This window comes from Pipra filicauda, unplaced genomic scaffold (assembly GCF_003945595.2).
Source record: "Pipra filicauda isolate LSUMZ 115617 unplaced genomic scaffold, ASM394559v2 scaffold137_size4652046_pilon, whole genome shotgun sequence".
In the NCBI taxonomy this organism is placed as follows: Eukaryota; Metazoa; Chordata; class Aves; order Passeriformes; family Pipridae; genus Pipra; species Pipra filicauda.
In genome coordinates, this window is record NW_024103851.1 from 642,671 (window position 1) to 657,164 (window position 14,494).

Genomic DNA, 14,494 nt, shown 5'->3' on the forward strand with positions numbered 1-14,494 from the left:
TTATTACTTCTGCTGAAAGACTTGTCAAGCCAAGATAATTACTGGTTATCCTTCCTAAGGTAACATTTTAAAGCAATAGTTATGAAGCATGACTGATACCAAGCACCTACTTTTGCCAACAGATTTTTGTCCTAAATCTTTCCCTCCTTTATCTCTCATTTAAATTACAGCATATTAAGAAGGAAAATAAAACTCAAAACCCCACCAGACTTAAACTACAAAAAACCACAGCTCTTGCCTTTGAATGAAAAGGGTCAATGTGGACAAGTGATTCTTAAGGAAGGCATGTACAGCTGCCATAAATCTACATTGCAGTATACTGAAAAAAATATTATGATATTAGAGAAAGGTAGTGTGCATAAACAGGAATCAAGCTGTATCAAAAACTCCACAACCTGAAATATATATAATCCAAAGAGAAGTGTCATAAGAAGACTGACAATAATTATTCTCTATGTTTATTTACTGTGAGACCCATACACTTACGGTTATAAAGATAAGTATTGTTATACTAGGTATTAAGGCAAATTATACACAAAGCACCAGAAGTATCTCAGGGTTTCACTCCATTTAGTAATAAAAAAATTTCTCAGTCCACAGTCCTATCTGATTGATTATATGGCCTTCAACACATGGTAAAATTCATTACAAATGTAGAATTTATGAAATCTTTCTGCTCTAGGTGATGTACATGGGAATGCTACAAACCCTGGATAATGTCTGGTTATCCATTGGTACATAGTGTCTTTTAATGGCAAGCATAATTAAACTCAGTATATGTTCCCCTATTTTGAATTTTTAGAAAAAAAAATAAAAAAAATTACATGTGGACAGATAAAAATATGTCTGCATGTATATCTGAAGAAGTTCTCATTACTTCAACTATGTTACTTCTTTAGCAGTTGATATTTGCATTAACTTCATTCTCTCACATCTGAGGAAACTAGGATTATAGTGACTTCAAAACATGTTTTTTCTTTCTAATGGCTGCCAATGGGATTTTAATATCAGTACCTTAAAAAACTTTAATTGCACAGAAGCATTAACAGTGAAGTCTGCAATATGTTAGATTGTCTTAATGGAAAAGTTTAAGACAAAGCTAATTAATTTTGAAGTCTTTATATGCGGAATTTTTTTCAGGTTAAGATTAATTCTGGCTTTGATTTTATGGCATACATGAGCTGCTTTACAGTTATCTATTGTTAATTACATGTTCTCTTTTAACTGGCCCCTGGAAACAATATTTCATTGTGCTTTCTGAACAACATTAGAGAATGGTTACAGTAACCTGCAAAAAACTCAGCTAATACTCATTTTTCCAAACACAGGATGCAATTCAGGCATGTTGCTTGGTTAGTTTCGAAATATTTAGCTAGGTCATTGAATTAAGGGAATGAAAATGCTCTGAGTTAGATCCTGACTTCATACTGTTCTTCCACTGGACCCCACCTAGTAGAAATTAGCTTAAGAACTCATGACACTTGATTCCAATGCATATGAACAACTCAACTATACAAACAACTAAAACCGGAAGTGTAGTTTCAGCCCTTACACTCTCTCTCACAACTCATCTGATAGAGTTATTTCCAGCTGATTTTTTAATTTCAACGTAATTACTGCTGGTTGATTATTCATATTCTGCTTTGCATTCTAATGCTCATTTTCTCCACTTAACCTTCACTAAATACTATTGATGCTATTGCTCAATTTGGAACTCCAGCCCTTTCTGTCGGGAACACAGACTCCATCCGTTTCCTTACAATAAAAATGCAAGTTTCTTCCAATTTATTACACATTCTGCATTTTATAAACACCTGGTACAGAGCAGTTCTCAGCTCAGCTGATAATAAATTAGTAGTAGAAGAGCTATAGTTTATAGCACTGAAACCAAGAACAATCTGATTTTTAAACAAATATTGGAATTCAAAACCAAAAAACTGCAGCATCCCCAAACTGAAAAAAAACAAATATTAACAAAGCTTTTCTTTTCCAGTTTTACAGAAACATATGAAAAATGCAGCAATATGGGGCTTATATGTTTCACAGGAAAAATCATGTGAGGACTAAACAAAAACTTCAGTGTTTCTTTAAAAGTACATTTTAATAAAAAAGAGGTAATTTAATAATAGTCTCCAACCTTAGAAAAGAAATGCTTTATGTTAAATCCTTTGAAAACATGTAATAAATAATAGAAGATGAATCCACAAAGACTATTATAAATTATGATGATAATTCTTTTGAAAAGCATTATTGAAAAAAAGAGATTAGCCTCTTTTGTAAGTTATTGGTTATACAATCCTTTTAATAAACTTCTGTAAATAAAAGTAGTTTCTTTATAAACAGGCTTTGAGAATCTCTATTCTCAACAGAAAAGAAACAAACATATAAGAAAAGAGGTTTTGCAAAGCATGTACCAAATTTGAACATTTGATTACTTCAGATACAGAATGTGCCAAAGGAGGAGAAGAATAAATTGATACTGACATCCCTGGCAAAGAACAATCAGTTCTCAAAGGATGTTAACAGCAGAAGAGAACTAAAGCCTCTTTCTAGAAATTTTAGCTCACATTTCCCCTCCTATTTCTCCAAGATCAGCATTGCTCACACATCTGAGCTGATGAGTTTGAATGCAGTATTAATTCACCTCCTGGAAACTACTTTACTTAGACTTGAGTCTCAAAAAGAGTCTTAAAGCAGGGACCCTCAAGGAGCAATTCAAAAGACCACAGCCTTCATCAGGGACACCCAAACATCAGCTCACAAGTGGATGAGGTGATAGGGTGAAGAACTATATTCACTTTCCTTATAGCATCTTGTACAAAACTTACTCTTTAATGATAGTGCTAAAAGAGCTGATCACCCTTTTCTCATCACTGCATCCAGTATTAGGTTCATAAATACTTTCCGTAGCTCCAGTCTCCCCAAACCAAGCCTCACTGTCAAAACAACTCTTACTATTTCTCCAAACCCACTTTTCTCAGAGTAACTTCACAATTCACCTCCCTACAAAGCTCCTCATTCCCATTAGTGTGTCCCACCGCAGCTGCTCTCCATCAGCCCAAATGAAGAAAATCACCTCAAACACATGAGGAGGGGTGGAATGGGAGCAACTCAAATTTTGCCCTACTGAAAGTTCCTCTTTCGTGTTTTCAAAACCAACCAGCTTGGGTTCCCAGTATTGCTTTTCATTCTTTCTTTCATGTAATTCAGGCAACGTTTGCCATGAACAAGTCTAATGAGCATTGTGGAGCCCCATTGCACGCCTTAAAGTGCCAGCCTTCCGCTACAGAAAATCAAGCCCTGTACGTTCATATGTTGTCTTTTCATAAATTTACTAATGGAAATTCTTAATTTGTTACTGGGAAATCTGGCAGTCTTGTGTGGTTCATTCAGTCATATGGGCTGCCAAACTTGTGCTAAATCTTAAAATCAGATGCTTGCATGTGCACAAATCCCCTTCTGCAGCATCTATCACCATGCTGCTTTCTGCAGAAGGCCCAGTTCTGGAATCCACGATTTTTTCATGAAAGAGGCTGCTAAACTAAAAGACTAAAACATCGCATTTCACTGGCAAACATTCAGAAGTGTCAAGGTGATACTTTGTCACAGCCCTGCACAAAAATCCTCACAGGGGAACTGAAGAGGAGACGGTTTTGTGTCAAGCCTTCTCAAAATATAGGACCTTTCTGACTAGGCTGTATCTTCCACTTCAAGTGTATTAAAAATCAACATTCTTCCTGTCTTTGAAATGGAACATTCTTTCACAAGACTGTCTTATGTAACACAGCCTTTAAGCACAGAAGTATTTATCATATTTTTCCTGATCAAATAATACATTAATATGCTTGCGAAACTCCAAGGCTTTTACTTTTTCTAACAAATTGGATTGTGATCAAAAAGATACCATGGTTGTTCTGAGAATTCCTCCAGTCTCCAATGAAATATAAACCTATACTCTACTTGTTTGGGATGACTAGAAAACTATAGGGTTTTTTTGTTTCTTTACTTGTTTGTTTTGTTTTGGTTTTTAACTCAAGTAGATTTCAGAGCATAGTTTTGCTGAATTATGTATTTGCTTTTTCATTATGGAACTGTTTCTCAAATTTCTGACAGGAGAATACCTCTGCCATGTCATTCTTTCCTATCTAGACTCAAATAAGAGAAGGCTCCTGAGAGACCTTATAATCCTTTCAGTACCTGAAGAAGCCTACAGGATAGCTGGAGAGGGACTTTTTTGGAGGGCTTGTAGTAGTAAAACAAGGTGGAATGGCTTTAAACTGAACGCCAGCAGGCTTAGATTGGATATTGGGAAGAATTTTTTTACTATGAGGGTGATGAGACACTATAACAGGTTGCCCAGAGAAGCTGTGGATACCACATCCCTGATGGTGTTCAAGGACAGGTAGGATTGGGCACTGAGCAACCTGCTCTAGTGGAAGGTGTCCCTGCCCATGGCAGAGGGGTTAGAAGTAGAAGAACTCTAAGGTCCCTTCCAACCCAAGCTATTCCACGATCCTGTGATAATTAAGACTAATCTTTTATGTGTAAACTGAATAATTTTCCTGGTGGAAACTATTAGGAGAAGGCAAATATGATCAAACAAGGTGCTTCTGGCCTTTTCCTTAATCTAACAAATTTATGCAGGAGGTAGAAGGTATATCATAGACGTGGTAAACTCTGTAAGCCCTTTGATGTTTCTTTTACATGTAGATTCTAAAGAAAGCATGCATTGACCTATATATTAAAAATCTGAGACAAAGAAACTTGCATGATCATTAGTTATCCTGATACAGGATAACTTATACCGCTCTGTATTAAAGAGGCTGTAAACACCAGGAAGAACATTAGAGCCTAAAACTAGATGTATAACTCGTGCAAAGTGCAGCAGAGCAGTGTTACCTGAAGATCATAATGGAAAAGAGAAGTAACAAGGAAAATGAGCTCCTGTTCTCAAAGGTTTCAGGAACCATTTACCACTAGACTTTAGAAAAGTATTACTCTAAGAACTCTGCATGGGCAGGCCAGCTTTTGCTAGGTTGTAAATATTAATTAGTCAGGGTTTAAAATATAGCTGATACAATAAAGCAGTAAGAATGATACTTGCTGTTAACTATAACACTAATAATTAATTTTAAAATAATTTTGTAAATGTTTTATCACTGTAAATCATGATTTTTAAGTAAATACATTCATTTATCTTTTAGTATTGTCTAATGATAAAATCAGTGCTCTAGTGTGATATTTGTCAGGCCACAGCATTTCCCCGGGCATGAATATCTGTTTGCTGAAAGAAACCTGGTAGATTCCCAGGGTATTTACCATGTACTGAGAGATAGAACTTTCCAGTATTTTGGTTAATTCACTATTGAGCTCCAGTGACCCAGCTGTAGCGGGATGAAACAAATTACCATTTCCTCTGAATGGCAGTTTAAACCTCTGACAAATAACAAGATAGTGGACACAGAGCTTGGAGTGTCCGGTGTGTCTCTGAAAGGTGAAGAGCTTTCCTGTAAGAGTGTCATATTCTGAAAAGCAAACTATTTCATAATCTTAAAATATCAAACAAGTGTAGTTGATTTACGCAACTGAAGAGATAATAAGATGTTCAGTTTTTATTTCAGATTTATTTATTAGGAATTTTTCCTTCTTTAGCTGTTTATTTTTGGTTTATAGTTCCTAGCATGTCTAAGCCCCATATTTCTCTATCTCTCTAGACTAATTTTTGTTTTCACTATCATACTATAAATATATTATGGTCAGACCTGTGTGAAATGAAGTCATTTTGATTCATAAGGTTTTCATGCAAATATTTTTCTCTGTTTCACTTCAAGGAGTTCATCCCTTGAGTTTGTCTTTGAATTTCAAGTTCAAAGGAACCTAAAACCGCAATCTGAAATTCAGTCAAAGCTGCAAAGCTTTGCCTTGTTTCAGGTCAAAAGCTCAGGAAAGTGTTGAATTACCTGACCAAAGCAAAATCAATTCACTGAAAAACACCCTTCAGTAATACAGAATTATCTTGTTCCTTTAAGTTCAGCAAAACTCAAACTCATTACAATCAGCTATGGAGTTACAGTCCCCACTAACATAGTCTTGACTCCAACGTCTTCGAAAAATGCTATTATATCCACCACACATTGAGAAAAAACCCACATATTTTACTGTGGAGTATAATATAATCTGTTCTGTAAAATAATCTTATTTTTAAGTAAAGTGGTACTGAACAAGTGCTGTCTGCACTTAAACACTTTCCTGCTCTGTAGAATCATGATATCTGCTATATTTTTTTTACAATCTGCAATGCTGTTTAAAATTGCTTTCAGCAATTTTTATACCACATGCCAGTCATCATTCCAAGTTGCCTCCTCCCCCAGCATGTCTTTTGTACTGCTATAGCCACAAACCTCAAAACTCAAAAGCAAAAGGCAGCACACCAAGCATGTCCAAGTATACACACATACTGCACAAATAGGAAAGGACAGTAGGGTCAGCACCATCGTAGCAGAGCTGAGGTCCCAGACCTCAGGACAGCATAACCTCTGGCAAGCTTTAACAAATCCCCTCCTTATTTGTAGCTGTATCTAATGCTGGAACACACTGTTATAAATACTGATAGCTATTGCCTGCTCAATAAAGGAAGAGTTAAGGTTGTCTCAGTCTATATCTTGACGCTCAAATTTTTGTATTTCACTCATTTTTGTGCCATTAACTTCTATACTCTAGAAAGGCATAAGATTTCACACGTTCTGACAGGACATCTATCAAGCGAATAACTTTCGGCTCAACCTTCTGTTGTAAGAAAGAAGACTTCTAAAGTACAGCAATATATGGTAAAAACTATGATCATGTTCTTTAAACACAAAAATGTAATAAAACTAAAGCTTACACATCCAAGTTAGAAACTTTGCCTGAATTTAAGAAGTAAAAGTTCTTGAACAATGTGTCTTCAAATGACCTGGACAGAGTATGTAATCCCATACACTTTATCTATTCCATAGCGAAAGCACAATACACTCCAAATCCCTCTTTTGATATTGCAGTTCAGCAATGCCTTTTACTTGCCTTATTGCATTGTTTTATCCATAAAAGGCAGGTGCAAATCCTATTAAATGAAATGTCACATCTCCTTGGGTTATTATTTCGTTCCTTTGTAATAAATGGGATTTCAGAAAAGTGATGTCATCCGCTTGTCCTTGTTACTTCCCTTTGGAACTCAAGAAGAAAGCTTAACTATGTTTAATTGTGCCTTAACAGCTTGTCTGCACACCCACAAAGGAGCACAGACAGACAATGGCAGGAGGGTGAGCCCAAAAAAAACCCCTGCTGTGCCATCTGACATCCAGGCATCAGGAACTGAGGAGTCTGGAGTCCAGGGCCAGCCACTGGGCTGAGTGCCTGAGCTGAGCTGGCAGAGGGATCCACTCTGCGTGAATGTGGATGTTCACTGTTCTGTGGACATGCAACCCTCTCAGCCAGAGAAGTGAGCAGGATGAGGCCATTGGTGCCACGTTAATGTGTGAGCTCTGTCTGTGATCTGATTGGCCAGTCATATATATATATATCTATATATCTCCATATACATATATTCAGTGTACATGGGCTCTGTTGGGTGCATGCTCACCGGGAATACTTTTACAGCCTTGCTACTGGTTGCACCTGGGGGAATGCAGCTGCAGCAGTCCAACACGATACATTTTCCTCTCAAAGATGATACTTATTTTAAGAGGCTCACTAGAGAAAATAAACTCAACTGAGCTTCCATCCCTGCATTTCTGCAGTTAAGCAACTTAGCCTATCACATATGTAGGAATTTTCACTGAATTTTCACTGAAATATTGAATACCATAATTCTTGAATTTTCTGTCCAAAGATTAGATGCAACCACACCATCACTGTGCACATTCTTTCTTGGTGGAAAAAGGGCTGCCATGAAATCACTCCTCCAAGCACTGATATCTTAAATATTTCTCTTTAATTAACATTCATTTGCCATTTAGGCCTTTCAGTTTTACCATTTCAGTAGCAAGATCACAGAGAACTTTGCCATCAAATGTGTGTATATATATATATAAACAGTTATTTTATATATATATATATATATAAAATACATCCCCTCTTACATTTATATAATTTTTATCCATGGAATAGGTTTTGTTGCAATCCAGAAAACTGTGAATAATCAAAGTTTTCTCATTGGTTTGATTTTTTTGATTAAAAATGAAACAACTCCACAATTTTCTTTTTAGAATTTTATACAACTGTAGTTAAGGTAAATAAAAAATCATATAAATTTGTATCTCTACAAATCTTTTCACCTGTTCAAAAGCATTTTTTCTCTCTTGTCAATATTAGGAGATTTTTTGCAAAAAAAAGAAGTGACGACAGTAAGGACTGGGTATGTTTTCTCTATCTTCTAGGTATTTTAAAATACATTTGCAGATGAAAATCCCAGTTTTTAGCATATGAGAGAAGGAACAGAAGATACATGCATTGTTCTGTACCGATTAAAAGACCAACTGTACCTTTCTTCTTTCTGTGTTTTAATAGTGTAGAGCATGTGGGGCTCATAGAAAATATTCTTATTTGAGAAACCCATAAACACAGAGCAAATAATTAAATTTTAAAATGGTTGATAATCAGTATATAAACACACTCTGGGATCAGCAACCCAAACAAGTATCTGTAGCAGCAGTCAGCAGCTCTCCCCAGTAGCTTAGGGCAGATTCACTGCGTCCATTTGAAGCTCTACCTCGTGTGCAATTGATGAGAAAGTGTTTGCTCAGTACACCCAACTAACACATGTGTAGTGCTTTGGTCCCTTGTGTGGTGCAGCACAGTGCTATATAAACACATCCTTATGCAGACAAACTGGAGTATGATTAAACCAACACCTTCTTTCAAAAAGGGTTTGAGGGTCTTTAACAACCAGAAAGGAAAACTTTGGCTTTTTATCTCAACTAAAACACGTGTCTTCCCTCCTCCACCGACATTTTGAAACTGCAAGATGGCTTACAGTTATGACAAGTGGCGCCACTGTATCCAGTTCCATCGCAAGTGCACTTGAAGCTGTCCCACGTCTGGGTGCACTTTCCACCATGTTCACAGTGATTGGGCACACACCTGTCAGGAGGAGATGCAAAGACAGAAAGAAAAATCAAAATGAGCATCAAGATTTACATAAAGCTAAATTTTGAGCTGCACAAGCAGAGCATCATGCCCTTGTCTGGTAATTAATCCTTGTTATTTTAGGCAGATTAACAGAATTTATATCTGAACACACAACTGGCATAAAATATCATCAAGGCTTTGCTGCAGCCCTTTTACAAAGAGTAAAAAAACACAATAAAGGTGGAATAGAGCCACCCATCATAAATCAGGGTTCTAAGTTACATATGACTGGTACTGAGCTGTCAAAACAAAAAGAACATCACAAGTCACATCTCCTCCTGCTGTGCAGGTGGTGTCACGCCTCGAGGAGTCCAGTCCCACAGTTGACTGAAAGTTAAAAACAAAATGCCACTGAGTTGCTATTTATCTTTCTGTTGTCATCAATAGGGTAAAGGGGAGGGAGGTTGCCTGCTGGCTAGGATGGAAGGAAATTAGTAATGCTGCATTATTAAAACAAGCAATAGGCTTCACTATAAAAGCTGTATAAGTTTTTCCTTCTCAGGGATTTGTGGCAAATATTCTTCACCTTTCTCTCACGCACTTGCTTTTCTTCTCCAGCTACTCTCTTACTGGAGAGTTGAAGGAATGCAAAAGAAAAAGTGGAATGGCAAAAAGTCAAAGTTATAGCAGAACATATATTTATTGGTTGAAATATTATCTTAATGAGATTTTAAAGATTTGACTTTGGTCATGTTCTTTTTTATCAAATGTAGTCAAAAATGGGAACTATCATGTACTTTAACCTCTGAAACTATTAAATTTCTTTTCTTTGAAAGGGCTTTGAAATACCATTTCAAAGAATTTTTTTTTCTTATTAACTTTATTGCAATCAGACTCAGTACAGGCTCTGCATTTTTGATCAAGAACTAAAGGAGCTTTTCTTTCATTTTCATTTGGCCAAATCTACATTTTTTTATTATAACATTAAAAAATCAAAACTAGGAGACTCACTATTAGAAAAACAAAATACTTTCAGAAATGCATTAAAAATTAAATATCCTTATCTCTAAGATAAATCTGAAGTTCATTGTATTCCTGAGATAGTTAACAATACTTCCATAAACACCACCCAAGGAAATCTTTGCTATCCTATGTAGAAATTTATTGAAACTGGAAGTGTCTGTGTCATCCCCCTACAAACTTATGGTCTCCTATTTCCTCAAGTTCCAATTAACAGCTGCAAGATGTTATTATATATATATATAATATATGTCAAGAATAACTTTTGTCACAATATGCATTAGAGATTTAAACATTGTGTACTCACATGTAGAAACTATTTTTTGTTTTATGCATGCCAGTACAAGTACCTCAGAATATATACAGTATAGCTGTCTTATATCCTATATCAGCCATTATTATTCAAGGCTACCCATTCTTTTCCAAAGATCAGAAAATACTGGTTTGTTTAAAAATAGCTCTTAAACAAATGCTCTTCTAAAACAAAAACCAAAACATTTAAAAGTTTTCTTTTCACAGTAAAATACACTGAAACCACCTGAGGCATTTATCACAGTTCAATAAATTATGTTTTGAACATGGTTTAAATGAATTCATTTAGTTTTGCAAGTGTGGTAGGCTAAATGAATAGATAGAGCTGATTACTGCTATTCAGTTATGTTCTCAACACTGCAGAAGGAAAACAAGGGCATATAATAGCACATTTCTAAACATTCAAACAATTAACAATTTACATGAATCCATAGCTGGTGGGTAAAAAAGTAAGGAAAGCTAAGAGCAATGACATTTCAAAAATAATCTCACTTGTAACTTCTATTCAGGGATATAAATAACTACAAAAGTTCTTAAATCTGAATATGGTTTTGTATTTTTCCCAGCCTTTCAGAATAACTTGCTTTTATGTATTTTCTACTTCGTTTACATTGAACATACATTACTTGAAAAGTAATTTTTCAATGACCAAACCAAACATTTTCCTATACCAATTTCACCAGCTATTTATATGAAGTCTCACACGTAATGCTAGCAATTATTTTCATATTTTAGTGCAGTATAGCTTACTTTTATTGCAGCATAACTAGTAAAGATACCACATTATTGACTGTACAACTGGGGTAAATGGCTTTACCTTCAGAAAAATGAAAAACAGATATTTATCTGTATCATTTAATGGAGCGTATTAAGTCATAAAACCAGATATATTCAGCAAACTCCTTGATGTTAATTTTATGTTTCCACTATGATGGTTGGACTAGTGTAGTCTGCATCTGCAAAATTTCTTTTTTACTCATCTAATTTTTCCTGTTCTAAAGATAATGTAGGTAGAAAAAGGGAGTAAACAATATCTTTATATTAGTGCATACTGAAGTTTATATCAGACTATAAGATCATTTCCCAAAGTTCTCTCTCCGCCCTCACTATTCTGTTAGTTTATTTTATCAGATAGAATTATAAGATTTATTTTCTATTAAATCCATGAGAAAACTTCTGCAACATAATCTGATGCTCATCTGTCCACTTTTTGGACAGATCTTACCTGCTATAATAGAGTTTACAGGAAATACTAAGTATCTAGAGTGTAGATATTACAAAAAAAACCTCTTTGAATTCAGTAGATGTATCATGAGGAATATGGTTTATCATTGTAAACTCCATTATTTTTCAAACACTTTTCTTTCCATAGAATGAGAGTAATATAAAAATGTCCATATACATCTTGTTAGAGAAATTTGCATTTTTAAGCAGATGTAATGATATAGTTTATTTACCTTACATTTATCATTTAGTATAGACTCAAAATGTGTACACTCAGAACCAACAATTTGCAGTTCTTTTGTATTAAAAGACTATGTTTCTAGCTAAGCAAATTCTTTAGTCTCCTTTATAAATGAGGCTGTATTACATAAAAAGCAATACGAAACACAACAAAACAAAACAAGCCTTCAAAATGGCACTTCCCTCCAGAAGCAGGCTTTGAAGTTAGAAATCATCACAAAACAGAACTGGAAGTAAGTTCCTCATCACTGGGTTCTGTGTCTTCCCGTTGAGTACACCTACATTTTAAGAACTGATTCCATTTTGAGAACTTTCTTGTTCTGCGACTCCTTCTGAAAGGAAAGTCTAGAACTTCATCCTTTCAAGTGTGATATACTTTCTTTTAATTTCCATCCAAAATTTATGCATAGAGAGTTTACAGATGCTGTTTTGTTTGGTAATTTTTTTGTAAGACTGATTTTGTCTCAAACAACTTTTGTTTTCCTTTGGGATTTACGTCTGAATACTTTGCAGAGAGCAATCAAAACTTTTCTTAGTTTGTATTTCTGTGAGAACAAGTCTTCCTGTTGGAAAAGAGATTTTCTGTAGTTCTTCCTCATAGCCCTGCTCCCACTTGCACTTGCATTCTCCTCAGTATTCTAGAGGAGGTTTTATCAATGTTTTGTGATTTCAGAGTTGATCAACATTTTTGTATTTCTCTACTGAAATTATTTTGCTTAATATATAGCATTTTGCTGACTGTCAACAAATAGCAGCTCAAAGTCATCCTGAGAATGCTCAATGCACTAAACACCTTCAGTACATTCCCACTCATCTTCTTTTTGTCACTTCCAACCAATGACCTCCATCTTTATATGGAAATCCTGTATCACTCTGTACTGTAACTTCCACTGTGTCATCCAAATATTTCTGCTTATTTTTCTAGGCTGAATCTTTATCATTAGCACATTTCAGCAAGATATTCCTAATTTTTAGCCAAGGTTGAAGCATTAAATAGGATCGTCTCTGGCACTGACCTCTGAGCAACTCACATCTCTCAACCAGCCTCTAGCCCATCAGTATAAATTGAGAGGCAACTCCATTTGACAGTTCACAACTCACTTTGGAATTCTCTTAAACCCTGTCTTTCCTGGTTTAGCTAATAACTTCCATCATTACACTATATCAAATGTTTTATTGACATCTGACAAACTAGATCTATTGCACTTCTCCTGTCTGAGGAAAAAAATACTGTGCTTTATCAGAGAAGGAGATCAGGTTAATCCTGAACTACTGACTGTTGATAAGCATCTGCTGCATTCTACTCTACCTTGCATTTACTTCAAGAAAGATATTTCCTTATTCTCTTCAAAAGAATAGTAAGACTACTGAAGGCAGATTAATAGGAGCCTGGTGTTCTGGATCTCTCTTTTTCCATTTCTTAAATTACATTAAGTTAATTCTGTCACATAATAATACAAAGCCATGAGCTTTTTTTTATTTGCTTAGGGTTTTTTGTTGTTTGTTTGTTCCATGTGTGGTACAATCATCCTAAGTGAACCTGACAGACTATTTCCAGCAAGAAATAAAAAAAAAAAAAAGAAAAGAGAAAAAGAAGAAAGAAAAAGAAGATGAAAGAAGAGAGAAGAAAGAGAAAAGAGATTTCATAATGTCACTATAAGCAGGAGAGTGATATGAAAGACCCACGAAGAAATCTTTACAACTTATTCAGCAGAAATGAGTAATGGCTGATTTTCAATTGCACAAAAAGTTGTTGGAAACAGGAAGGTTACAAACTTTTAGAAATTTCCACAGGGAAAGGGCAAAGATACAATGAGGTTCATTATTGGTTAAAAAGTACTTTCAGAATATACATCAGGAATGCCTTAAGTATGTTTGTTTCTGCCTGAAGGCAGGAGAATAGCCTCTGAGGTCTACTCCAGATGCTTTTCTGATCCAGATATTTTCATGTTCCATAAAAACCAAAAAGTATTTCTTTCAATCTCTTATTTCTCATTCTGTGTAAGTCAACAGGTTTTGGTCACTACCTCAGTCTTTTCAGAGGACTATATACCTTAGGGCATGGATATTTAATATATTAACTAGTTTCCTGAGACATATTGTGCCAAAAGTGTATAGTAATTCTCCAATTCTGAGGTTTGGAGATCATTTGATCAGGAAGATAAAAAGTTATTTTGAACAGGAAGTCAAATGTCCAGATGGCCACGCAGAGACTGTTAAATAAAGTCCCTCAGTATGGAAGAATCATCAAATATCTCACTATTTAGCACTGTAAAGCACAGACCTTTCCTTAATTTCCTTGCCTTCTCCTTTTACACTCCCTATCTCTAGCGTAAGTGCAAAATACACTTTGTGCATAGCTACAGCCTGAATCAACTCTCCTTTTATATAAATTTGAAACAATCAAGCCAAAGAAATCACCAAAACAAAACATTCACCTGTGCTATTACTCCTCCACCTGAGAGGTCAGAAGGAAGGAATGAACTACACATAGCACATAACACGAGATATCTGACATATATTGACCATAACTGTACTGAAAAGAACTCAAATGTTACAGTGATAATTACAGCATGAGAATTTCTGTAGAGCA

The 14,494-nt window shown here is 35.3% G+C and overlaps 1 protein-coding gene across 1 annotated transcript in view; it reads right to left on the minus strand.

Annotated features, from left to right (window-relative positions):
- Positions 1-14,494, minus strand: part of CNTNAP2 (contactin associated protein 2) — a 1,021,678-nt gene that overhangs the window by 345,170 nt on the left and 662,014 nt on the right. Inside the window, exon 11 of the mRNA XM_039378395.1 lies at positions 9,011-9,117. Within this exon, the coding sequence (XP_039234329.1) occupies positions 9,011-9,117 (107 nt within the window). The remainder of the gene's footprint in view (positions 1-9,010; positions 9,118-14,494) is intronic.